The 27,387-nt window shown below is 50.7% G+C and overlaps 1 protein-coding gene across 2 annotated transcripts in view; it reads left to right on the forward strand.

Annotated features, from left to right (window-relative positions):
- Nucleotides 1-2,782: 2,782 nt before the first annotated feature.
- MX2 (MX dynamin-like GTPase 2) overlaps nucleotides 2,783-27,387 on the forward strand; it is a 43,981-nt gene continuing 19,376 nt past the window's right edge. The window contains exons 1-7 of one of the 2 annotated variants that reach the window (XM_011984187.1): nucleotides 2,872-2,928; nucleotides 12,778-12,842; nucleotides 16,692-17,011; nucleotides 17,645-17,837; nucleotides 19,722-19,856; nucleotides 20,842-20,996; nucleotides 27,197-27,335. In XM_011984187.1, the coding sequence (XP_011839577.1) occupies nucleotides 16,763-17,011; nucleotides 17,645-17,837; nucleotides 19,722-19,856; nucleotides 20,842-20,996; nucleotides 27,197-27,335 (871 nt within the window). In that variant the 5' untranslated portion in view covers nucleotides 2,872-2,928; nucleotides 12,778-12,842; nucleotides 16,692-16,762. Of the gene's footprint in view, nucleotides 2,929-12,777; nucleotides 12,843-16,691; nucleotides 17,012-17,644; nucleotides 17,838-19,721; nucleotides 19,857-20,841; nucleotides 20,997-27,196; nucleotides 27,336-27,387 lie in introns of both variants that reach the window. The other variant, XM_011984186.1, reaches the window with a different exon arrangement.

The raw sequence follows: 27,387 nt of genomic DNA on the forward strand, positions 1-27,387 counted from the left end.
CTTGGTATGCATAGACATTTTTGTGTATGAAAAAAGGAGGGCAGTACATTTTTATTCTGGTCGAAATTGCTATATTTTTGTAGCATCGTTGATCTTAGTTTACTGTCATGGAATAAGCCTCAGGGGCACTCCTGGCCAGGCATTGCCCAGGGATCCAGCTTTGGGCTGTGAAGTTCTTGTGACCACAGCCCCTCCTACCCAGTGATGGCCCCTTGGACTTCTGCTATCCCTGCAGATCACTGCTGTGTCTGCGCCCGGGGCACAGGACTGTGAATTGCCATTCATTTCCACATCCTGTTGATGTTTCCCTACAATGTGGTCTTCAGTGTGGAGACTGTCATTCCATCTCTAAAGGTGCTAGGCACTGCCAGCCCCCAGCCCAGTCCCCCACCAGCGGACACCATGCAAGGGGGCTGGCCACGTCAGAGTCACATTCCCTGCCCGATATGGACCCTGCTGGTCACTGCTCACACCCGCCCTGTGACAGGATCATGATGATTTAACCCAGTGGAACTGGTGAGGCACAGAGAGGCTAAGGACCAAAGAGCCAGGCTGGGTGCAGTGGCTCACAACCAAATTCCCAGCACTTTGGGGGGCCAAGATGAGCAGATCGCTTGAGGTCAGGAGTTCATGACCAACCTGGCCAACATGGTAAAACTCCATCTCTACTAAAAATACAAAACAAATTAGCTGGGCATGGTGGGACTTGCTGTAATCCCAGCTATTTGGGAGGCTGAGGTGGGAGGATCGCTTGAACCTGGGAGGCCGAGGTTGCAGTGAGCAGATATCTCACCACAGCACTCCAGCCTGGGCAACAGAGTGAGACTCCATCTCAAATAAACAAAAAAGAAACAAGGAGCCAGGTCACACGGACAATGAGAGGGTGGAGTTCCACTCCAAGGTGCATCTGCTGCTCCTGTGCTCTGCTGGGAGGGACACACCCCAGGTAAGAACCCTGCTTGTCTACAGCACTTCACCATTGCCTTTGTCCTGTTAATCCAGGGAAGCATTTAAATGCTTGATCTCTCCTACTGTGACTGGAGAGGCCATGGGAGAGTGGATGCATGCTGGCTCTAGATGGCTCCAGGTGCTGCAGGTGCTTCCAGGTGGCCAGAAACTTCATCAGCACACAGAGGCGCTGGTGCTTTCCATAGAGTCAGTGTGCCAGAGCAGGAGGCGGGCACTGGGGCTTCTGGACTTCACCTCTTTACCAAGCTGCACACTCTAACGCTCCCTGATGTGCAGCTGAGGAAAGAGCTCCACCCGGCGGCTGTGACCGAGGCCCGAGCAGCAGCATCTTTTCCAGCCCTGGCCCTGGCCCCGGCCCCTGTGCTTGGATGCTGCGTGGGACATTCATTCACCCTCAGGGCTTAGAACGCAAGAACCCTGTCCTTGAAGTTTGCATGCGCAGGTACCTCTGGTCCTTCCCAGGGTGGCTGGTGAGGGGCGTGCAGGAGGGAGATACTGCTTTGATGGAGGGTGGAGGGTCCCCTGAGTTGGCCCAAACTGCTCATGTCCCTCTGTCTGGCTTCTCTGAGGCCTTTCTTTGTGCCTTCCTTGAAGCAGTAGGCCGGTCCAGGCCCTGTTGTGAAAGACATTCCTAGTGAAACCAAATGTCATATCATGCTGCCAAGTCTGAGATTCAAATTCCTCCCCTCACTCCTCAGCATCTGTCCCCGGGCTCTCGGGAAGAAAAGTGGTTCAGGGATAGGTGATCCTGACGATGATCTCCTGGCATTAATATTTCTAATGCCAAGGTTTTGAAAAACATTTTTAAGTTTCTAAATATCTTCTGTAAAGCTAAGCCTGCGCTCAAGGGAAGTCATTACAATGACTTAGCAAAGAGGTGCTCAGGATGTTTTTTTTTTTTTAAATGTGTAAAGTCGATTTTTGTTTGGGAGAGGATCACGGGTGGAAAGGAGAGCTGAGAGCCTACTTTCTCCCTCCCAGCCATCACTGCCAGTCCTCAAGAGGCTTGGTCCCCTTCCCAGTGTCTGGAAGGCTCTTCCTGGAGGTTCCCAGACCTCTTGGCTCCGGTGATGGGAATGCCTGGCCTTCCTTGACTTTGGTCACAGAGCAGGAAGCCTTAGGGAGCACGCGTTGTGCACCTTCACTTTTGCAGTGAAAAGTAACTGAGGACCAGAAAGATGACATGCAGCCAGTGTGGGGCTGAGTTCCGGAGCCTGGGGTTTGTCCTGGGGCCTCCTTATCTCCAATGGGAAGAAAACCATCTTGGCTATGAGTCGGGGATCTGAGGCACAGGTGCTTGCAGAAAGCTGTTGACCTTCCTTCTTTGGGTTTTCCACACCTAACGAGGGGAGACGTGACATTTGTCAGGTGCGACTCAGGCATGAAGCTAAGCAGGACAGCTCAGAGTGTTCAGATCATGTACCTGAGAGCATGTCCACGGGCTGTACCAGCAGTGCGTCTGTGAGGTCCAATACCCGAACCACACATGGCTATTAATTCAAATTACATGGAGTTCAAAGTCCAGTCCCTTGGTCACGGTAATCACATTTCAGAGCCACACAGGTGGTACTGGATGGCACTGTCATGGCAGAGCCTTCCAGTGACCGAGCCACTCTGGAGCTGCCCCTATGCCAGCCTCCCCTGGAATCTGTTAGCAATGCTGATTCTCAGGCCCAGCCCAGACCTGATAGATCAGACTCTCCGGCGGAGGAGGGGGATCTGCCACCCCGTCTCCACAGCTCTCCCAGGATTTGGATGCAGCTCGAGTTTGAGGACCACTCTCTGAGTCATCTGGAGAGCATGCTGATAACTCAGTTTCATTTCTGTGGCCAGATCAAGTAGTTTCATTTCTCTCCCTGTTTGTTGGTGACGGAGCAGGGGAGGGAGTGGTTCACACACCACATAAAAGTGAAGTGGAGGAAAGGGAAGAGACGATTTCTCCATCCTGGACGTGCAGCGGTAAGAACGGGGCCAGTGCAGGGAGGGCTGCTTTGTGTCTGATGCACAGCAGATGCGCGTTTAAAAAATATTTCCCTAGTGACATGACATCTGCTTGGTGAACGTGGCATGTGCTGGGAGTCAGGAGCCGTAAAGATAAGATTCTGATGCTGCCTCTGGTGTGAGGCTCAGAAAGAGCCCATGTTGCCTCCAGCCCCCAGTAGCCCTGTGCACAGAGAGACTCTGGAGGGGAAGTGGCTGGCCCTGGGAACAGGGTGGCCTCCATCCTGATCTGGCTAAAAGTTGGGTGAACACAAAAGGGTGGTTTTTAGGACAGCTTTGCTCAGCGTTCTACAAAGTCTGGGGGTTAAATAAGGAGCATTGTGCCCCAAAAGCTGTCTCGGAGGGCTTCAAGTGTTCCTTCTTTTGTGGTATTTGTGATGCTCTGACGTGACCTTGGTGATGGTCATATGCTGGGAAATTGGCTGTCATGGGGCAGGGAGGGGTGGGGCGGGGGGTGGTGCCTGATTTCTAGCCTTTGCAGATTCTCTTCTGTTCTCATGGTGTGAATGTTCCCACCGTGGCCAGTTCCCAGCCAGTGGGGGCCAACTCCAGCACTCTGGACCACTGCACCCTGGATCGCCTGCACTCTGGGGGCTGAAGTCCATTTTATAATTGATACAGAGTGGAAAGGAGACATGGTGGTATCAATGATGCCTTTTTTTTTTTTTTTTTTTGAGACAAGGTCTCGCTCTGTTCCCCAGGCTGGAGTGCAGTGGTGCGATCATGGCTCACTGCAGTCTCAAGCTCCCGGACTCAAAGGATCCTCCCACCTCAGCCTCCCAAGTAGCTGGGACTACAGGTGTGCACCACCACACCTGGTTCATTTTATTTTATTTTTTATTTTGCAGAGACAAGGGCTCTCTATGTTGCCCAGGCTGGTCTCAAACTCGCTTGCTCAAGAAGTCCTTACGCCTCAACCTCCCAAAGCGCTAGGATTATAGGCGTGAGCCACCCCATTCAGCTTTGATGACACCTTTTGAACACTGTTCTTTCTTATTTTGTGTTTAGAATGTTGTCTGCAGCAGTTTAAAAAGATCAGCGTTCCAAGCTATCTTTCCTCGCACCCTCTCCTCCTTTTACTCTGCTCTACTTCCCACCCCCATCCTACTCTCTGAAGCACTTTTGACTCCCTTTGGATGTGCAATTTTTTTTCTTTCTTTTTTTCTTTTTCTTTTTCTTTTTCGAGACAGGGTCTTCCTGCTCTGTTTCCCAGGCTGGAGTGCAGTGGTCCTGTAGCAGGACGAGCCGCAGACAAAGCTCCTCAGACAGGATTAAAGAAGGAAGAGGGTTTTTATTCGGCCGGGAGCGTCGGCAGACTCGCATGTTAAGAGCCGAACTCCCTGAAAAAGAAATACTTGGCCTTTTTAAAGGCTTACAACTTTAAGGGGTCCACATGAAAGGGTCGTGATAAATCCAGCAAGCATGGGAAACGTGACTGGGGGCTACATGCATCAGCTACAGAACAAAAAGTTTTACAATGCTTTTTTAATATAGTGTCTGGAATCTACAGATAACACAAGTAGTTTAGGTAAGGGGTTGATGTTATTATTACTACTTTTTTTTAACTCCTAGGGCCAGGTGGTGGTGTCAAGGTTGTCGGCTATTTATCTTACTTTTGTTTCTTTCTCTCTTTCCTCCCGTCTTGTGAACTAGGCAAGGTGGGGGGAGGAGGGCAGCAGGAGTAGTAGAGGTCTCCTTCCTTATCCCCCGCTTTGAGAATTTTCACTGATTAGTGGGAGTTCTACTTTTGTTTTTACTTTTTGAGTCTCTTTGCAAGACAGAGTGATAGTGTTTTATGTAATACACTCATGCTGAAGTTTTCTGATGAACCATGATAGCTACAAAACCTTTTATCATTTGAAGGAGCAAGTGTAATACACAGGGGAACAGCAAGCAAGTTTCTATTACTAGTAATATATTTATAATGAGGGTTTTAAATTTTTTTAGCTGGAAACTATTTTCTAAATGAAGACCTAGGATCAAACCTGTGTTAAACCCGTGCATTGCTAATTTTTTTTTTTTTTTTACACTTAGTCTTTCTTTCTCTTTTGCTCTTTCCCAGTTTTGTTCCTTGGTTACAGTTAACATACACCTTGGTGGCCACTTTTATAGACTAGGTGGTATTCATACCTGCAGCTTCTGCTTGATGTTACCCTGGGCTTGCTTTACAAATGAAGTATTCACTATATACTGATTTTCAGCAGCCTCAGGGTTAAATGGGGTGTAAAACCAGAATGCTTTATAGAAGCTCTTTTAAAACTGACTCAGGCTTTTGTCAGCTCCTTGAAGCATTCCCGAAATCTTTTCTTATATTACTCGCTTTTTTCTACCAACTCTTAGCCTCTGCAGAAGTGCTTCTCAGTACCTCTGCAAACACTGAAGCTGAGTTGCATTCTCTGGGTGTTTTTTTCCCTTTTTCCTAGAGTTTAACAGGCTCTTTTCTTTATATAATTCTCCATGCACTTGGAGGGTTAAACAGGCATTATACCGAGAGTCAGTGTAAATGTTTACAGTCCTACCGTCACTGAGTTCTAAGGCCCGAATTAAAGCAATGAGCTCAGCTTAATGACAGATGTCCGCATATTCTGCACATCTCTCTCCTTGTGGATTGATGAAGCTGTTCCCGTCCACGTATAGCTCCTAGTCTACTGATGCCCAAGGTTGGTCCCAGAGATGAGGTCTGCTAGAGTAAACTTGAGTCCAACACCTCTACACAGTCATGCTCGACAGGGCTTTAGCTGCCGGGAGCAAGGTGGCGGGTTCAGGGTGTTTCCAGTTTAGTAGATCAGTGGTTGAAAAGGGCTGATAGATGAAAGTCTGTTGCCCCCACGGATGTAGGCCTGGTTATTATAATAGACAGGTCCTTGCGTCTCCCTGAGAGGCATTTGCATAGCTGGAGCAAGACCAGATCTGAGACGGCCCACTTGACTATCTTGACTTCCTTCCTTGGCCTCTTGAGGCTCCGATCCTCCCCTTCGAGGGGAGACCTGGAGCGTGTTAGCTCCTGAATCTCATTTCTGAGGGGGTTGTTGGCCTCAGTAAAGCGGGGTAGGCTAGGACATATGGAGAAAGAATTTCCATTATCTCTGGCAGCTCCTGTGAAACTGGCTTCTCTTGCTGTTTCTGGGACTCCCTTTTTTAACTCTGTGTCTGCTGGCGAAGCTGCTCTTACTTTTACTTTTGGCTTTTTTTGCAATAAGCTGTTAAACAGGGCTAAATTTATGCTGGTTTTGTCTATATTGTATTTAACCGTGAGTCAATATAAAGGAATTGATCTAGGTACACTGGCTGTCCTCTGACCCGTCACCACCTTAAATACATGGCCAATTGTTCTCTGTCTATGGTTCCTTCGGTGGGCCATCCAACACCAAAAGAGGGCAGTTCTAATTCACACAGAGATCTTAACCTCTAAGGGGTTAACTTAACTCTATAATCTCCTGCAAAACCTTTCTTAAGGTTCTGTAACATGCATTTTAATAGAGTAAGTTTTGATGATTTGATGACTTTCCTTTTTTCTTTTTGAAATGTTTTAACAGAGTTCCTAGCGGAGTGGGCTTACTTTGTGTCTGACCTATTTTTCTCTTGAAACAAAACAACATTCACACTACAAGAAGGAAAGGTTAAAAGATCACTCACTCATCTAATTTACACTAAATCAGAATCAAAACTAAAACCAAAGTGTTGTTAGAGGCACACCTATTCGTCAAGCAATTTCAGCCAAGTCAAAAGCAGAACCAAAACCAAAGTGCCAATAAAGGCATGCCTGTTTATCAAGCAATTCAAGTCAAAAACAAAACTAAACCAAAATATCAAGCAATTAATTCAAGTCAAGTCAAAAAAAAAAACCAAAATGCCGGTACAGGCACGCCGTGGGTGATCAGGCCACGCTTCCACTCAAATGGAGTGGGTGAGTTCCAAAGACCAGTCTTACCAAGTTTCAGATGTCCGGACTTAAAGCGCCAGCTCCTTCCCGGTGTTCAGCCCCTGTGTGGATCCTCCGCGGGTGTCTGCTGTGCACTGCTCTGACGAGGCGTTCCACCGGGGCAAATGCCTACCCGGGAGTGCTCTCAGGATCCGCATCACTCAAGCTGGCCAGAGTCTCAGCCTCCCAAGGCCAAGGCCAAGGCTAAGGGAGGACAGGACAATTGTCTCTCTCACTCTTGAACAAGAGAGAGCTCCTGGATTCACCAGGAGAGCAAATTTGACTAGCTTGGACTTCTGCAAGGTAATTTGTTGTGATTGCATATTCACGAGACTAATACAATCTTAACATAATTTATTTATATTAAGGAGATTAAATAAATCCATGGATATGTTCTTGAGTGAAATTTTATTAAAAAAAAAAAAAACGGACACCTTTTCCATGGGATCATATTTTCTTTTGACACTCCTGGGAGGCAGGCAGGACCATGTTAAGTGGCTGTTTTGCAGTGAATGATTCTATGGGGAAACCCGAATAAGATGGTAATGTAGGAAAGTGTCTGATGCAGGACCTGTCAATGACTAAAACTGGAAGACGCAAAGCAGCCTGCTAGTGTGGGAGCTGCAGTAAACCAAATCCCTTTTTTCATTCTCAGTCAGAAGGAGGGACTTTCCAAGTTTGATCCTCTAAGAAAAACGGATCCCCTCCTATTTTCTTACCAATTTTCAATTTATCCAGAATGCATACTTCTCAGTCTTCAGACTCCTGGCCTGGTTACCCCTTGAAAATATTTGGCAGCTCCCTGGTTTAACAGTTGCCTCGAAGTTGACAGCAACTCCAAATCTTGCGGCTCAGCAGTACAGAGTCATTCGTTCCACGAAGAGCTGACCCTTCCAGCTCACCTGACCTCGCCTCTCCTCTGGGTCCACCGCATCTTATCAAGGCCTTGCTCTCCTTCCTTGGATCCGTCACCCCCCAGCTGGTCCTCGGTAGCTCCTTCCTGGATTCTGGCCTCACCTTGTTCCTCATCTTTGTCTTAACTCTTAACTTGGGTGTCCCCTGCACCCTGACAGCCACGTCGTCTTCTCCCTTCTCTTCTCTCACCAGCTGTCTTCTTGGTTTTTCAGTTCCTCTCTCTCAAGACCTGCACTTTCTCTTCAAGTCAAAGTCCATGGCGCCCGTGGTCTGCATTTGTACCAGGCTCCGGAAGCTCCCACGTGGGGACCGAGCCCTGGAGAGGAAACCACAGTGCAGTGGCTGCTGAAAGCAGAGGCCTGCATCCCCAAGCCTCCTAAGCCCCCCACTTCCATTCTCTCCTGCCTGTGTGCATAGTCCGAGTCCCGCCTGTCCGTGTGTCACCTGGCTCTTCTGTGTCTTCTCTGTGAGCTTGCAGGGGCACCCAGCTAGCCCACGGGCTCCCGAGACAGTCCACTCGCGCAGACACACTGTAGCCATTTCTGAAGATTGCGTAGGGGAGACAGATGGTTCACCAGGCACACACCACACAACCTGAAACCTACATTCCTTATTCTACAGGCCTGTGTCAGAAAATCCTCCCTAAACTGCAATGGGGAGGGGGACTGAGGCACTTCTCATCCCCTACTTGTCACCCCACTGCTCACTCCTGCCTCCGACCTTCACACATGGTCACTCCTGCAACTTTTCACCCCTTTATTTTGCAGAGCAATCTGTGTCCAGCTCCTGTCCTCTCAAACTTAATAATCAGCTCATGATATGCTTAGCAAGACCTGCCCTTCATGGAAATAAGGGTGAGGGTGGCGACAGTTTTAAACATGTTTTAAAAAGAACATGAGATGAAGAATATTGGACTTCAATATTGGACTTATTGAAGAATATTGGACTTCACAAAAGGACCCTCCTTTCCCTTGTTCTTTCTTCCCATGGAGAGGAAGAAGTTGAGGCTGAGTTATCACCTCCCATCAGTACTCACTTTTGTTCCTGACTTCGTCACCAAAGGCAGCTGGCTCCAGCTCTCAGCCTTTGAAGGATATTGTGACTGGGGATTTAGAGTCCCAGGCTCCCTCCCACACATACAGGTGGAGTGAGGCCACCTGAGATCTCAGCTGCTAGGGTGGGTGCCAGCAGGCACACTGAGCTGCTGGGTCCTGGCCAGGCCCTCCTGTACCCCCTGAGAAAGTCTCCACAGGGCTGGGAGCTGTTTGTGCCATCTCTCAGTGATCCCATAAAATTGCTGCCTAGCCCTTCTGGTTTCACAGATTTCACATCAGAAAACTTTTTATGAACCCACGGCTAGTTCTGAAAACAGGAAGTGCTTTCAGCCCCCGTGGGAGGAGGGGGGTGCAGGAGGCCTGTGGAGCTGGACCTCTGGGAGCCAGGCTGGAGAACAGGGGCTGAAGGCTGAGTGGCCGCGGGGCCATTCACACAACCATGGTCTTTCCTGCGAGTGAGTGGGGGCCCTGGGTGGGGCTACTGAGCCCAGGAACAGCTGGCTCTGCTGGAAGATCCGCCCGTCTGAGGCTGCGGGGGGAGGATGCAAGACAGGGCAGAAGCTCATTAGGAAAGGTTGAGACAGAGGGTCTGAGTGAAGATTCCGCTGCAGAGGGAGCAGTCCAGGTCAGCACAGGGTGACATGTGGGGATGAGGCTGGCCGGGGCATGGGGCAGGTTTTTGAGCCCAGCAGTGTAAGCAGTCTCTGTCCCAAGGGAGGAAAGCTGCTGAGAGCTGCTGGGCCAGCAGATGGGAGTGTGGGGCTGGCCTCAGGGCTTCTGGAAGGGGTATTCCCGAGAAGTGAGGTGCTGCTCTGGGACTGTGGTGCCCCAGGGGCCTTCCCTGCAGGGCACTCTCAGCAGCCACCTTTGGTAGAAGCCAGGATCACCCTGCATGGGGGATGATGCTGCACCCAGCACGGAGCCTTGTAGTCAGTCACTCTCCTCTCTCCACAACTGCAAGTACCTCCCTGCCTGCCACCCCCACCCCGCCCCCGCCCCCGCCGTGGCTGTGCATCTAGCAGGGGACAGTACCATCAGCAAAGTCTGGGAACTTCCAGGGAGCCCGCATCCCCCTCAGCCTGCCTTTAGCCGGAAAATATTCCAAGCTCTGCTCTCTAATTTGGAAAGCTAATGTTTGTATTTGGAGATTGTGTTGCTAGACTCGACAAGGGTAACAAAGCAACAGGAAGTGTTCCCCAGAGCTCGGGCGCCGACTTGCGTGGCTCAAAGCTGGGTGGTCGTCCATCCCACTGTGGCAGGTGGATAAAGGTTCTTTTCCTGGACTGTATCATTCCAGCCAGAGCAAGGGATAAGCCTGTGATAGCCGTGAGTCAGGAACCACTACCAAGGTCGAAGCCCCTCAAGTTAATTGTTGGAACCTGCGGCTCTAACTCTTCCAGCAAAGCTACTTCTGTGAAAGCTGTGAAGAGCAGATGAAATGGGACAGGAGAGGAGCTGAATCCTGCAATTGTATCACTAGGAGCCCCCAAAGTACGATGATGGTCCTCAGGCCAGCATGGGGGTGCATTGACACCATGTAAGGAAAGGGGCCCTCACATGGCACAGTTGGGATGGGGCAGTGTGGGGATGTTCAGGATAAAAGTTTCCCGTGAGCTCTGTTTCAGCAAACAGTGATGACCACTTTGGCAACTTCACAATCTTGCCTTCCTGCACGTGGACATTTTTCTTCATGCATGTACCTCTTGCAAATGGTTCCATTGTTTGTATAATTGTATTTCGTGAGTGGAGAAGAGTTGGAAGCAAAAATCATGACTGTTCATGAGAAATGTAAGTCTGTGGTAATACTGCCTTTAGTGAAATCAAGAGCAGATCTAAAGGGATGTGAAAAGCATCAGGATGGTCATATAGGAGGCAGGATCATTCCCCCAGACCCCGGCCATGCCAGTTGTGTTTTATGGTAGGAGTGATTATGGCAGCCTATGTGTGTGTGGGCATAAGAATACTTATTTTATGGATCTTAAGGTAACTATGTGTTGGAATTATGTGTTGGAAAATATATGGCATGGAATTCAGTAAGGGAATGCCCATGGTTTGTGTGGTTCCTGGAGTTAGAAATGGGTGGCAGATCCAGCAAGAGGCAAGATTTCCAAACAGACTGCTGAGTCATTCTTAGGGTGGGTTAGGAGAAAATGTGCTTTGGTCTAAAGGACGGAGGAAGAAGTCAAGAACAAGTAAATTATAAAACGTGGTTGCAGGATTGAAATCTGATCCTGAAAAAGAGAGAACAGCCATGAATATAATGTTTAAAAATGCACACAAAGAAAACCACTGTGGTGGAAGTCACAAGAAGTTCAATCATTATCTGGTCTCATCATCGGGAGTGGAAGCTGCCCACTCCCAAAGCCGTCTGCTTGGTCTACAGCTCTTAGTTTTTGCATCTGGAGGTTTTGTGGTTAGTCCTGGTTTGAGGTCATTGGAGCCGTCCCGTTGGTCTGGGTTTGTTGCCTGTTTCTACTGACTCGTGAGCACTTGGGTCCACACCTTGGATCTTGACCGCCCTGGCATTTGTTCGGAGGACCTGAAATGGCTCCTTCCAAAGAGGTCTGAAGAGTTTTTGCCTTGAGGTCTCTTCCAGCGGACCCAGACCAAGCTGGAGGTCAGAAAAAGTTTGGCTGGCATTTCCTCTGACTGCCATTTCCTTTGGGCACAAGACTTCATGTGTGAGGCTAATCCTTGACAATGCTTTACTGTGTACATGAAATGGAGCAGAGCCAGGCCTTGCTGAAGTTACTCCTGGTCATGTACAGCATCCCGTTATGATCTCATGGGGCGCCGGACTAAGCACTCAGAGATGGTCACGCCAATAGCCTATTATATCCTCGACCTGGGAGTTAAGGAGTAATCTTCTGCTTACAGATAGAGGCAAAGACTGCATGGCCAATAAAGCTGGTGGCAAAACTCAAGCCCCAGAGAGATGGAGGGCTTTTTTATAGTTAGGGAATTTCAGTTTCGTTTTGTGATTGATTTTGTATTTTGTGAACACCGAGGGCGATTCAGACACAGTGAAGTGTCTGTGTTGGAAGAAGGACCCTCCGGGACAGTAATTCCACAATCTTTTGGCAGGAAGATAGGTATTATCCATGCTGAGAACAGAAAGTCTAGCAAGAGGTAGACTTGCAATCATGAACCCATGGCTCTGAATCCTGTCTCACCTTCACAGTCTTGCCTGGGTTATATTGGTTGCAGATGAGATGACCCTACCACTTCCTAGGCCAATTCCAGAAAATTTCCTGACCAATATGCATTGCATGTAACATTTAATTTACCTTTTCCATGATGCAAACAATTATGGAGTCATTTAGCTAGGAAGGCTTATGGCACTCACGGGCAGGTGTCCTGAGATGACCAGATTCCACCTTTATCGAGAAAGCATTTTTGAGATTGCCAACATTACTTGCCAGAAGTTTGCATTGATTATTATGAGTCAATTATAAATGGATCCAATTTTTTTTCTGAAAGTTTGATGGGTAGATATCAATTACTACTTTAGAACTATAATATAGTATTTAAAGCTACTTTTTAACATGAAGTCAATAAGGACATTGCCCTTGACTTCTGGGATGGCTTCTCAACTAAAAGCTTCTACTTTAGTCTCTGGTACCTCCTCTGGATACTGGGTAGCTTCTAATAAGTTACTGATCCCTTACTTTGATGTGGACAATCACATGCTTCCATAGCATCCCCAAATCATAAGCAGCTCCAAATGCCCATCTCATCTATTCTCGGTATAAACGTTTATTTTTTTATCTCTTAAAATAATGTGACTTGAAGTCAGGACTACAGCTTATCCACTGGGTTATATCTCACATTAGGAGATAGAACATTTTGATGGGTGAATGACAGTTTCCTATACAGGAAATGCTTTTGCCATTTTTATTGTTTTTTCCTCCACAGCCTTTATTAAGCTCCTACTGTATGCCAGGTACTTTGAGCTGCAGGTACAGCTATGAAAAAAACAGGTAAAAATCCCTGCCTCCCTGGGGGCCTTATTGCAGCTGGAGAGAGACGAAATAGGCAGAATCCATCAGGAAAGGTATCGTGCAGATGTTGGGAATGCAACTTTTGACTATTGCCTCCCCCATCAGATCCTCAGCTCTACAAATGGTGGCAATGTCTCCCGGCTGGGTATCTAGAGCCCAGCACACAGCAGGCACTCAGTGAATGTTTACAGAGTGGAGGAAGACTTACACTGACTCAGGAACTGTGGTTCAGAGAGGGCAAGGGACCCAACCAGGGGAGCCATGGAGCTTAGGCAGATAAATTGGGTGTGGCAAGAGGGGTGTCTGCCAGGCCCAGGAGCCCTGGCTGTCACCAATGTACGATGTGACTTTGGGTGAGCCACACCCTCTCTGTGCTTTGTTGGCAGTGGTGGGAGTGGTCATTAGGATGATAGTGTCCTGGAAGCTGAAGCCTATACGGGCCATGGCCTTCCAGGCTCCAGGCAGCCTGAAGCCCTTTGGAATTCTGTGGCTTCCCCTCTAGCTGCTCTGGCCACAGATCTTCCTGCTCTCCCCAGCTCCCCTCTGCCCCTCAACCCCACAGCCGGCCATTAGCTGACTCGTTGACCAGGACTTCAAAGCATCCAGAATCCAGTCGGCTCTCACCACCCCCACTGCCATTGTTTCCCAAAGGGTGTTATCCCTAGGCTTGTCTTTTAGCACCCCCCGGGAGAAAAGAGGACTTTAAAGACAGAAAGAGAGCTAGGCACCAAACCTCAAGCAGGCCTTGCTTTCCCAGACTCTCGAACTTAAAAACAAACAAACAAACAAACAAACAAACAAAAAACAGAGAGAGACAGGCAGGCATCCTCCCAGCCGGGCCTCGGTGGCTGTGCCGCAGCCCCTCCTCAACACTAGGCAGGAGCCAGCCCTGGGACAGGCTCTACACACTCACTAAGCACCACCTCCTGCACAGCCCAGTCCCTGCTCTCAGCTTGAGCAGGCCCAGCAGCCCTGCCCTCCCAAGAAAGGGGGTGGTGAGAAGCTTAGCATCCCCTCCGAAGAGACCAGCACCACACATGACAGTGTTGGTACCAGCACCCAGTCTTTGAGCCACAAGTGTCTGGCACGCTGCTGAGCCTTTATATAAGTAATTGTATGGAACCCTCCCACATCCTCAGGAGGAATGGTCAGCCCCATTTTCTAGATGTGGAAACTGACACCCAGAGAGATTTCAGCACATGCTCTGGGTCCCATGCACAGCCCTTGTGCTGGACGGCCCCAACCCTGCTTTCTAATTCTTTATCCTAAATCCAGGTTGCAGGCCTTGTCTTAGGGAGATGGTGCTGTACCCTGCCTGTGGAGGACAGTCTGCCTCAGTCTAGCCCCGCCCTGCCCCTCGCTGGGTGGAGCCTCCTTAGAGGCTCGTGCATGGCTTTGGGATTCCGGGCAGTAGGAGTCAGGTCTGGGCTGCTGAGCAGGGACGGGGAAGGCCCCAACAGCAGACCCCACGAGGATGACTGGGCTCCATCCTACGTGCACCTTGTAATGAGCCACATGGAAGCACATCCATCTGAGAGGTGGGAGAAGGAGGGAGCTGTCTGCAGGTCCCTCCGGGTCGGGGGTTGCCCCGGGGCTAGCTTCCCACTCCTCCAGGCTGCCATGCTGAAAGTCAGCGGGTGTCTCAGGTAGCGGATGTGGCAGGTTGCTCGAGGGAGAAACTCTGGAAGCATGAGATCCAGTAGTACAGAGCCTGAGTCCTGTGGCCTGGCCCAACTGTCCCAAAGCCCCAGGACTCTGACCATGTGTAAACCTTATCTCTTCTTCATGCCCTCCCTGATCCAGGGTTGTGTCCTTTATTGTACTTGGTCTCCTTATCCTCAAGGATGCCCATCACGCCACTCTCCAGCTCAGAACCCTCCAAAGGCCTCCCTCACACCCACGTGCAATGCAAGGCCTCTGCCCACATCTTGCAAGCCTTGGTCCTCCCTCTTTTTCCCCAGTCACACTGACCATCTTCCTATTCACTGAGTTCATTCCAACCTCAGGGCCTTTGCATGTGCATTTCCTCTGTTGGGGAGACTGGTCCCCAGTTCCTCCAAGCCTTGCTCCTCTGCCCATTCCCAGCACACCCTCCAGTGGGCACCCAAGTTACCCTCACCCCAGAATCTCAAACCTACCACGTGTCTTTCTCCAGACACTCCATCATCACCTGGAGCCCCTTGTTGGTTGGTGTATTTGTGTTGGCATTTCCCTGCTAGGATGGTGTGCCTGGAGTGAGGGCTTGGTCTGACTTGGTCACCATGATATTCACGTGGTGGAAAGTGCCTGGCACATTCAGACTCGTACCCTTGTATGAGTCTGCTCAGGCTGCCATGGCAAAAGACCACAGACGCAGTGGCTTAGACAACACGCATTGGTTCTCTCACAGCCCTGGAGGCTGGATGTCCCAGATCAAGGTGTCGTGTCGGCAGAGCTGGTTCCTTCTGGAGGCCCCGGGGGAATCTGTGCTCTCCTTCCAGCTCCTGGTGGCTATGGCAGAGGCCTTGGCATTCCCTGGCCTGGGCTGCAGCCCTGCAATCTCTGCCTCTGTCTTCACAGGTTCTTCTCCCTGTGTAGAGGTCTCTGTGTCCCAAATCTCCCTCCGCCTGTCTCTGATAAGGACACCTATGATGAGATTTAGGGCCCATTCTAAATCCAGGATGAACTCATCTCAAAATCTTCACCTTAATTATATCTGCAAAGAGTCTTTTTCCAAAAAAAGTCACGTTCCCGGGTTCCAGTAGAACATAAATTTTGGGCGGACTGTGGGGACACCATTCAGCCTCCTGGATCCACCTTACTACTAGAGGAAAGGGGGATACAGTGCGAGCCAGAGTGTGGGGAGCTCCTCCCCGGAGCACAGGCCCAGTTCTGAGTCCTGGCTTAGACGTCACTGACCCTCCCAGATGTCAGTTTCTTGACCCTGAAAAACCAGATAAGGGCCAAATACATAGACTTGTTGTGAAACTTAAACGTATGTCTCAGCACGATGCTGCCCTCATCTGAGTGCAGGCCACAGCCTGAGAACTGGGGCTGAACACCTGCTTCTCCCACACTCCCCCAGTGCCTGGCCAAGCCTGGGTGTGAGGCCAGGTCTGGCTTCCAGCAGGCCCAGGAGGTGTTGCCTGTCATCTCTGCACACCTAATGGTTCTCTTGCCTGGTCCTGGCCACAGGGGCCTGATGCCATAGATGGCACAGACCATCAGAGGTGACAAAGGAGACTGGGTGTGGTGGCTCACTGCTGTATTTCCAGCACTTTGGGATGCTGAGGCGGACAGATTGCTTGAACTCAGGAGTTTGAGACCAGCTTGAGTAACATGGCAAAACCCCATCTCTATAAAAAATACAAAAATCAATCAATCAATCAATCAATCAATAAAAGTTGTTGGGCATGGTGGTGCGTGCCTCTAGTCCTAACTACTCGGTAAGCTGAGGCAGGGGGATTGCTTGAGTCCAGGGAGGTTGAGGCTGCAGTGAGCCCTGATGGCACCACTATAGTCCCCACTGGGTGACAGAGTGAGACCCTGTCTCAAAAACAACAACGACAACGACAACAACAAGTAACAAAGGAACATTGAGACTCTCTACTGGGAATGTGGAATCCACTGCCCCCTGCTCCCCAAGCCCGGGCCGGTAGAAATCCACTTGTGCTCTCTGGTTGCCAAGAGCCCCTTCGGCAGACAGGGGACCTGCACCGGACCCCTGGTCTCTGCATCTGTGTGTAGAGGGTAGGTTGTAGGGTGGGGTGAGGAAGGGTTGGCAAAAGTGCCACCTTGGGGAGGACTTCTGGTGACCTGTGGGCCGCTTTCCCTCTTGTGTCTTTGCAGAGCTTGTCAGGAAGATTGGAGGTGCCAAGTAGCAGAGAAAGCATCCCCCAGTTCTGACGGGGAGACAGCACATGTCTAAGGCCCACAAGTCTTGGCCCCACCGGAGAAGAAATCAATTTTCTTCCCAACGCTCCCTGAAAAAAGAAATGAATTTCTTCCAGCAACAGCCATCGCCATTCGGCACAGTGCCACCACAAATGACGTTTCCCCCAAACTGGCAGGGGGTAGAGAAGGACCCTGCTTTCCTCACCAAGGACTTCAACTTGCTCACTTTGAACAATCAGCCACTACCAGGAAACACGAGCCAACCAAGGGCAAAGGTAAGCCCGGTGGAGGGACGTTTGGAAAGGGTGCATTCTGGCTGCTGGTGCAGAGGGCTGTCATGTAAGCCCACCACGATAATAGAACCAGCCAGTCTGCTCCTCCAGCACAGCTGGTGTCTCCAGCTCTCCTGGTCATGTCCATCAAGTACCAGGAATGTACACAGACTCTCCTGCAGCAATGGGCTGCTGTGACGTGGGTCTGGGGGCTTCTGTGTGTGTGGGACCCCTTCCTGGAGCTTTTCTTCCAGCTTCCCCTGCAGCCATCACATTGCCACCTACCCACTTGCCACCCTTCCCAACTCTGCAGTGCCCTGGCCCAGAACCTCTTCTTCCTCTGACTGGAGCCTCTGCCTCTTGGAACGTCTTCCTGGCTCAGGGTTCCCAGCCCTTTCCCGGCAGGCACACCCTGCACACCTGCAGCCAAATCCTCCCAGCATCTGCCCCAGTGAGGCCTCAATAGGAACAGAACAGAAGGGCCCCTGCATGCAGCGGCACCCCTCCATCCACCTTCTCACCTCCTGTCTGCAACCCCACCTAACATCATAGCTGCACAAACTCTGCCACACATCCCCATGACACCAGGGACCCTACCGGGGATCAAGGCAGTGGCATCTGTTCTGCCTTCTCCAGGGGCCCGAGAACAACCTGCACAGCCAGTACGAGCAGAAGGTGCGCCCCTACATTGACCTCATTGACTCCCTGCGGGCTCTGGGCGTGGAGCAGGACCTGGCCCTGCCAGCCATCGCCGTCATTGGGGACCAGAGCTCGGGCAAGAGCTCCGTGCTGGAGGCATTGTCAGGAGTTGCCCTTCCCAGAGGCAGCGGTAAGTTCCAATGGACCACCTTCCCTCCGCAGCAAGCAGCGCCGCCTGTAAGCCACAAAGCTTCCCCAGGCACCAAGAGGTTTCAGAGACAGGCTGCTGGGAGACACAGCCTCTGGAAGAGACATGCCTCTGGGAGAGACAGGAAACTGGGAGAGACGGGCCGCTAGGAGAGACAGGAAACTGGGAGAGACAGGCCACTGGGAGGGCCCTAGGAGGGCAGCCTCTCAGGCTTGGTGGCAGGGGGCCGGATTCCCCATACATGTTTAAATAGCTCTCACTGCCTGTGTGTCAGTCAGGTCCAGGGACCTTGCCACTTCTTCCTAGTGGTCTTTGTAAGAATGTAGAAACATTTCTTTGATAGGGTTAAATTGATGCTTTGGGTGACAGGTGAAGTCTTCTTAAAGAATTTTCTCAATGTTTTGAAAATCTCTTATTTAGGATCGTGATATAAGACACCTTTTCCTTGGACAAAAATTTTTAAATCTGTGTACAGTGAAGAAGCTGTTGTACATTTATAATTTAATAAAATAATTATAAAGGATAATTATAAAGGCACTACCCTCAGAGTGGGTACTGGAGAGTGTTTAGAAAGGAGTTTTTACAATGGGGTAAGCAGGGCGTGGGGAAGCCAGCAAGAAGGGGGTGGGACAGGAAGGGGAGCAGCTTCCAGAACCCGAGAAGGAGCAGTGTGCAGGGGCCCTGGCAGGTGCGGCGGCAGCAGAGAGCACCCAGCTCCTTCTCCTCCCTGGCTCCGCTCTCCTGCTGCTGCTGCTTGCTTCTCAACCCAACCAGAACCCTGGGGCAGGCGGGAGGCATCTGATGGTTTCTCCAGGGCTGCCCAGAGCAAGGTGGGGCTGCTGGAAGGCTGCCCGGATCCTCCACACCCCCGTGCAGCAACAGCAAAGCCGCAGTGAGCCTGGGAGAGTGCCCCTCCCCTGGCCTCCCTGCTGCCACCTGCAGCCTGGTCCTTTACCCAGCGTGTCCCGTAAGATGCCCATCAGCCTGGGCACAAGGCAGGAGAGACTAAGGGTGTGGGACGGCCAGTCCTCCTCCGTGCTCTTGGTTCAGCATTTGGGGCAGCGAGACTCCAGAGTGGAGAGTCTGAATGCCAGACAGCAAGCACAGGACCCTGGGCGAGTCCCCTAGTTGGAAGGTGGGACAATACCTCCCTATAGGCACGGGACAAAGGACACGGGTTCTCAGGGCTTCATGGCAGGAGCGTGAGGGCCCCCACCCCAAGGAACTCAGCACCGCTCCCACCTTTCCTGGCTTCAGCGGCATCGGAGGATCCTGCCTCAAAGGGCACTGTCAGGATTCCCCTTGCCCCTCCTTCGGGATGTCTGGCTTCTCCTCCAGGCTCTCACCACCTTCTTCCCACTCCTTGAGAAGGGTTCCATGGCTCCTGGATGGGTCTCACTGCTCCACATTCCTGCTGTCCCCCACCCCCCACCCTAACCAGGGCTGCCCACTGGGACAATTACAGAGCCTGGGGCAGACACCCGACATGCTGACTCCAGTTGCAGGAAGACAGAGAGCCTGGACATGTGCCAGAGCCCCAGCGTCCGCCTCCATCACTTCCAGGGCAGTGTGGTGGGGGCTGCAGCTGTGGTGGGGACTGTGGCTACAGCCGTTTGCTCATGTCCATCAGAGCTCAGGGTGCTTAGTCTGGTAGCGAACACTTCCCAAGGACAGTAGCACCTCCCAGGGACCTGTGCCCCTTTGCACCTGCTCAATCCAGAACCCCTCACCTACTACCAGGCCCCAAGGAGAGTCAGAAAGCTCAGACGAGGACTTTGAGGACAGCAGGGCAGGTCCTGGGAGCAAAGGGCCCAGCGCCACTTCTTTTAAAGGAAACTGAAGATGTTTGGGGAATCTCTCACTCAGGAATTGTAACCAGGTGTCCGCTGGTGCTAAAATTGAAAAAGCAGCCCTACAAGGCGTGGGCCGGAAGGATCAGCTACCAGAACACAGAGATAGAGCTGCAGGACCCTGGCCAGGTGGAGAAGGAGATACACAAAGGTGGGCCCACGTCATTCCAAGGTTCAGATCTGACAGCTGCTCCTCTCACTTCCTCGATTCCTTCTCTTCCTCAAATCACCCCCACAGTGACCACTTACCTCCTAGCTCCATGTGCTCCCACATGGGGCTGCCCCCATTGCTGTCACCTCCACCATCCCTCCAGGTCCTTGTCCAGGTCCCCGCTCATCGAGCCATCCCATGGTGAGGACCCTCTGGTGGCTTCCCTTAGCAGCCTGCAGCCCACGTGGCTGACCTTGCCCGTCCTCTCCTCCCCCAGCCCAGGCTTTCTCCACTCCACAGGGTACTCGCCCTCTTTTCCTTCCAGGCTTCTCCTCTTCACCTGCCCAATCCCTACTTGCTCTTTGGCTCTCAGGTCACCTGCGCCCCCTTTGGAAGTGCCGCTGCAGGACCCCTGGTCCCACCCCAGCTGTCACAACCATGGCTTGTCTTCCTGAAGCTCAGCTCTAACCCTGGCCAGCCACCTTGTGGCCACCTTTCCTCCCAGCACCCCCTCCAAACGCAGACCCCGCTCACCCAGCTGTGGGACAAGTTTCCCAATGCTTGTTCTTGGCCATGGCTGATCAAAAAAATGCTCAGATGCTCCTGCAGTCCACAGCCTTGTACCCCGATGGGCCCTGGTGGTTATGTCCCTTGGAGCACACAGCCCTCCCTGCCCCAGGCACTGGAGCCCCTCACTCTCCCTAAAGGCTTCTCCCCTATCCTACTTGCACGGCCCATCCTGGACTCAGCCAGGATAGATGGAAAAACAACCCCGAATGTACTAAGACTCCCTGCAGTGAGGAACTAAGTCCAAGGAAGGCCTTTTGCACTACTGGATAGCAAACTCAGTGCCTGAGCGGGAGCCCTTTAGATGACCCCATGGGCTCAGCCCTTTCCCAGAGAACCCCTGTCTGCCTGGATCAAATGACTTTCTGGAGGGCTCCCTTCCCAAATAGAGAAGTCTTCACCCCAATTTCACCCATAGCCCAGAACGTCATGGCCGGGAATGGCCTGGGCATCAGCCATGAGCTCATCAGCCTGGAGATCACCTCCCCTGAGGTTCCAGACCTGACCATCATTGACCTTCCCGGCATCGCCAGGGTGGCTGTGGGCAACCAGCCCCGGGACATCGGACTGCAGGTGAGCCCTTCTGGAATTTGGGATTGAGTTCAGCTGAAGTGGGGGAAGGGTCAGAGGTCCCCAGAGTCCAGAGTCCTGGTGCACCTCCTGGAGCCTTTACACTGAGGGATGAGGATGGAGTCTCAGGTAAGACCGGCCCAGGTGGGGGCCTCATGCCCAGGTTCTGACTCAGGCTTGACAAGTCACAGAAAAAAGAGAGGTGGACTCTGCGGGACTGGCAGGCATATGGGACAGTGCACGCCCTGCCCAGTCATTCAGGACTGTGAGCCCAGTGTGACCAGCTGTGCTGACAGTCAAAAGAGGGCAGAAATTTGGATTTTTACATGAAATCTGTCCATTTTGCCAATATTTTAAAAAATGAATGTTACATAAGTCAGAACGTGGACTGTGGTCCTGGTCGGGGCAGGAGAGGCGCAGGGGAGAGGGAGGGCGACCAGGCAACAAGGACACATGTCAGCCAACAGCAGGGCTGTGGCTTCTCTGCCAACAACCTACCCATCTAAATATAAGGCCAGGCACGGTGACACACGCCTGTAATCCCAACACTTTGGGAGGCCAAGGCAGGAGGACCACTTGAGGCCAGAAGTTCTAGACCAGCCTGGGCAACATAGTAAGACCCTGTCTCTGCAAAATATAAACACAATTACCCAGGTGTGGTGGTGCATGCCTGGGGTTCCAGCTACTTGGGAGGCTGAGGTGCTAGGATCACCCGAGCCCAGGAAGTCAAGGCTGCAGTGAGCCATGGTTGTGCCACTGTACTCCAGCCTCAGTGACAGAGAGAGACTCTATCTCAAAAATAAATAAATAAACAAATAAACCTGAGGTTGCCTGAAAACATAGTCCTGGCTCAAGTACCTGAACCAAATGTGGTCCAGGAAGACTTGTGCACACCCTGTTTGGGTTAGGCCAGTCCCTAGACCAGCCCTGTCATGCTTTGGCAAGCCAGCTCATGTGAAAATGAAGGAGACAGAGTGGACGCCAGGGCAGGAGAAGGCTGGGGAGATGAGGCCCTCCTCTACTAGAACTCAGGCCACTTTCCTGGCTTCTTCCATTTTGTGGGAGACACTGGCAGTGTTGAGAACCCAACCACAACCAAATTAAGGGGTGGCAGCCCCAAGAGCCTTCTGGGTGGAGTCTTCACTAGCACTGCTGTTTGGGGCAAAATCTTGGTTAATGATCTTCCTCAACATCCAAATCACCATTCTCTGTCTCTCTAAGAGCAGGGAAATTAGCTCATATCCCTTGCTGAGTTAAGTGATGAATTCCCTATTTCTTAGCCCTCCTAAGAGGGTGGCTGATTCATCCATCAAGTTATGGGATTTCCTAGAAACTGCAAAAGATCCTTGGGTGGTGATATGGTTTGCCTCTGTGTCCCCACCCAAATCTCATCTCAAATTGTAATCCCCACGAGTCAAGGGAGGGACCAGGTGGGAGGTGATAGGATCATGGGGGCATTTTCCCCCATGCCATTCTTGTGACTGAGGGAGTTCTCATGAGAGCTGATGGCTTTAAAGTGTGGCATTTCCTTGTTCTCAAACACATTCCCTCCTGCCGCCTTGTGAAGAAGGTGCCTGCGCCCCTTTTGCCCTCCCCCATGATTGTAAGTTTCCTGAGGCCTCCTAGCCATGCTTCCTGTTAAGCCTATGGAACTGCGAGTCAGTTAAACCTCCTTCCTTTATAATTACTTAGTCTCAGGTATTGTTCTTTATAGCAGTGTGAGAATGGACTAATACAGGTGGGGTCAGGACACACAGCTTCTTCCTGCCACTCCGTCCTCTCCTCTCCTCTATGGAGGATACACATGATTTGGTCTGAGACAGTGTGATCTCAAAACAATTTCATCAAAAGCAAGTTGGTTGAGATGGCAAAATTTTTCCATTGTTCTAAACATTGGGGGAAAAATGTGTGCAGTGTCTCTAAGGTGTTCATTTATGTTTCAGATTTCTAAAAGGCTTTGTTTCTCTACATTCTTTTATTTCTAATTATCAGTTCATAATTACAGCCATGTGCCCTATGGGACTGGTTAGTCCCTAACAGTAAGTTATGATGCACGTCGTATCGGTTACCAAGCCTTGACCTGGTGACCAAAAAGAATTCTATCTGAAAAGGTGGCAGTATATGAAAACACTGCCAAGTGAACAAGAGAAGTGTTTTATAAAAATTAATTAGGTCCCAGCTACTTGGGAGGCTGAGGCTTGAACCTGGGAGGCAGAGGTTGCAGTAAGCCGAGATCATGCCACTGGACTCTAGCCTGGGCCAGAGAGTTTCTGTCTCCAAAAAAAAAAAAAAAAAATTTAAAAAACTAATTAGGAATAAAATGTCCTACCTTAAGTTTGTTTCTTTAATTCTTGCTTAAATCATTACAAAGGGAAAGGATTTTGTTATTGAAACTGTCAAGATAGAACAGGAGGAATAAATGTTATTTTATGCCCCATCCCTGTTAACTCCCTGTTATAATGGAGTATATAAACCTGTAAGTGGCGTTCTGTGAGTGTGAGTGTGAGTGTGTGTATGTGTGTGTCTCCTTCCCTATCTCATTGTGTTATCATCCATGTGTTTACTGGAATAGCACTTCTAATTTCTTTCAAGAATTTTTCCTTTGTACTCAACACTTAGCTAATGGGTTGGCACAAGAGGCTTAGCTTTTCGCCTTAACATGCCTTCCTCACTAAACTTCATCATTTCTAGCTTTTGATTTAAAGTAAGAGTCATGCAACTTTTCCTTTTAGTTGAAGGAAAGCCACTGATGGTTTCGCTGTATCCCCACCCAAATCTCATCTTGAATTGTAGCTCCCATAACCCCACGTGTCGCGGGAGGGACCTGGTGGGAGGTAATTGAATCATGGGGGCAGGTCTTTCCCGTACTGTTCTCGTACTAATGAATACGTCTCATGACATCTAATGGTTTTATGAAGGGCAGTTTCCCTGCACACGCTCTCTTGCCTGCTGCTATGTAAGATGTACCTTTGCTCCTCCCTTCCATCATGCTTCTGAGGCCTCCCCAGTCATGTGGAACCATGAGTTCATTCGACCTCTTTTTCTGTATAAATTTCGCTGTCTCTGATATGACTTTATGAGCAGTGTGAGAACAGACTAATGCAGCCACTCTACTTAGAGGCCACTATAGAGCTATTAATTGGCCTAATTTCAATATTGTGGTGCCTCAGGGAATAGAGAGAGGGAGAGAGATTGGGGAGCCGTCATAACACAGGCAACATTTATTAAGTTCTCTATCTTATATGGTCTGGTCCATAGCACCCCAAAACAATTATAATAAAAACATCCAAGATCGATGATCACACATCACCATAACAGATAGAATAATAATGAAAAAGTTGGAAATAGCACAAAAATTACCAGACACAGAGGCAGAAAGTGAATATATGCTATTGAGAAAAGTGGCACCAATAGGCTTGGTCAACTCCCACAAACCTTTGATTTGTTAAAAAAAAAAAAAAATGCTGGTCACAGTGGCTCACTGTGCCTGTAATCTCAGCACTTTGAGAGGCCGAGGCACATAGATCACCTGAGGTCGGGAGTTTGTGCCTGTAATCCCAGGAGGCTGAGGTAGGAGAATCACTCGAACCTGGGAGGCAGAGCTTGCAGTGAGCTGAGATCACACCACTGCAATACAGCCTGGGCGACAGAGTGAGACTCCGTCTCAAAAATAAATAAATAAATAAATAAACAAATAAATAAAATCAGCAAAGCACAAGAAAAGAAGGTTTGCCCGTGCACAGTCCCTCTACATCTGAGCCTTCTCAGGTATAAGTGCTGCCTTCACGAGAGAAAAAAAAATTGTTTTCTTAGAGCAAATTGCATGAGAGAACAGGGTCACAGGAGTTTAGAGGGAGCAATGAAAATTGTCATTGTGGCTGTGAGAGGCTGGGAGTGTGAAGGAGTAGGGGGTAAGAACTGTTAACGGCAGAGGGAGAATTTGGATCAAGACCAGCCTGGAAATCCATCCCCAAACATCTCCTTCTCCACTACCTTCCCACCCTCCTTGGCCCTCTCTACTCTGTCTTAGACCTCTCTCCTCTGTCTTAGACCTCTCTCCTGCAGATTGGGGCCTCCAGGTCCCACAAACTCCATGGATCCCCAAGGCCCTGCCCTACCCAACCTGGCTGAGGCCTCCAGGTAGCCTGTCTGAGCACCAGGAAGTTGGGAATTCCTCGATTCTTTGACATTGTCCTCCACGTTCCTGGGCTTGTGAAGGAACACCCTCCTCCACATTCCTGGAACTTCAGCCCTTACTTGGCTCAGGAGTCTTCACTCCTCAGGATGTCCAGGGGTGTCAGAAGGAGAGAATACAGTCACGGGTTCTTAGTTTCTGTTTCTGGTTGGGCCAGTAAAGCCCCTTCCTCATCCCTCTTTGCCACGTATTACTAAAGACAGAAACCAAAAACTATGGCTTCAGGCTGCTAAAAACCTAAAACAAAACAGAACAACAACAACAACAAAATAAGGCAGGTTGGACAAGCTTAGTCATATAGTCAAACCTTCCTGCACACAATCATGGGCCTTTCTGGAGTCCCACCACCCTTTCCCATCATATTGTTGTGTCTCTTCTCAGATTCTTCATCGTCTTTGATTTCCAGAGGCACTGCCAAGGTCAGACTGCTGGTCATGTGTGCCCTGTCTTCCTCCCCTCCCCGTCTTCCTGAGAACTCATGGAAATCTTAGCTCCTCCAGCAAGAACACATGTGTCTTTCATTTGAAAGATTCATGCCTCTCTTCTGTGTGAAAGCTGATTAATGCTCATAAGGAAGGGGGCGGGTTCTATTCTTGGCCTGATTTGTCTCCCTAGACTCTCCCTGTGAAAGGTCTTTCTGTATTCATGGCCTTATCGTAAAGCTCCACTTTCCCGGCAACAAGCACTTGGCAGTGTTCACCCACCAAATGTGTTAGTTTTCAAACTCAATTGATCACTCCCTCCTTCTTGAAAGTCTTCTTCGCTGGCATCTGGGCACATTGACCCTGGTTCTTTCCCTCCCTCCTGTTGGTCTCTCCTTAAGTGAATTCTTCCTCACTTCCCTGACCTCTAAATGGTGCAATGCCCTAGAGATCCCTTCTTCCCATTGAAAACTCTCCCTGCTATGTTCCTGGGCTACAGTCCAGTCTCATGACTGTAAATACCACTTCAGCGATTCCTAAATCATTATTTCAAGCCCAGCTCTCTCCCCTGAAATCCAGGCTCCTATCTCCAGCTGCTGATTCACCATCACCCTTTGAGCATCTAATCGGTACACAAACTCAGTGGGTCCAAGCAACACCCAGTCTTCCCCCTGACATCTGCCTGACCCATAGACATCCCCATCTCCGACAGTGGCACCTCCACCCTCACAGTGGCTCAGGCCACGACCACTGGGGTCAGCCCTCCCTTCTCTCCTCCTCTCACACGACATGTCCAGTCCAAAGCCTGCTCGCTCTGCTTCAAATAACACGCCCAGGCCCACGTCTCCTCCCACTTCCACCAGCACCCTCACCCAAGCTGCTGCCATCTCAGACCTGGGTTATTGCCTCTGCTGGCCTCCTGCTGGGTTTCTCTGCCTCTGCCCTTCTGGGCAGCACCCTTCCCAAGAGTGTTCCCCACATAGCTCTTGTGTTTTAAGGCTCAAGTCCGATGCTGTCACTCCTTAAAGTTCCCCAGCGGCTCCCATGTCAATCAGTGTAAAAATTCCAAGGTCCCATGGGATCCAACCCCCCTACTTCATGGACCACATTTCCTGTCACTGCACCATGGCCCCTCGCTCCACCCCACCACATCTGGGTTCTGCGGCCCTTGGTCCCTCCGGCCCACTTTTGCCCGGACTCTTGCGTGTGCACACACGCTTCCCACTGCCCAGGGCTCTGTGTGCCTGGCTCTCTGAAGAGGGCATCCCTCATTCCTCCCAGGTTTCTGCTGCAGGGCTGCCCTACCAGGGGTGCCTGGCCCTTTCCGTTCCACTTGCCCTCCCTGATATGTCTCCATTGTGTTTATGGCTAGCCATGGGCTTTGAAGGACAAGTGGGAGATCATCAGAGACCAGGGCAGGGCCGCTGGGGCAGGCGTTCCCAGGACGGGGTTCGGCCCAGCAAAGCCCAGAGTCACGCTGTGGGACGGTGTTGCCTTTGCGCCATCATGCCTGTCTGCCTGGCCATGTGGCTGGGTGACCAGAAGTGAGACGTATGCTCTTTTTTTGTGTGATTCTTTGGCATCAGATCAAGGCTCTCATCAAGAGATACATCCAGAGGCAGCAGACGATCAACTTGGTGGTGGTTCCCTGTAACGTGGACATTGCCACCACGGAGGCACTGAGCATGGCTCACGAGGTGGACCCGGAAGGGGACAGGACCATCGGTAAGAGAAAAGAACCAAGCGGCCGGGCGCGGTGTCTCAAGCCTGTAATCCC

Source organism: Mandrillus leucophaeus, unplaced genomic scaffold (genome assembly GCF_000951045.1).
Source record: "Mandrillus leucophaeus isolate KB7577 unplaced genomic scaffold, Mleu.le_1.0 Scaffold262, whole genome shotgun sequence".
In the NCBI taxonomy this organism is placed as follows: domain Eukaryota; kingdom Metazoa; phylum Chordata; class Mammalia; order Primates; family Cercopithecidae; genus Mandrillus; species Mandrillus leucophaeus.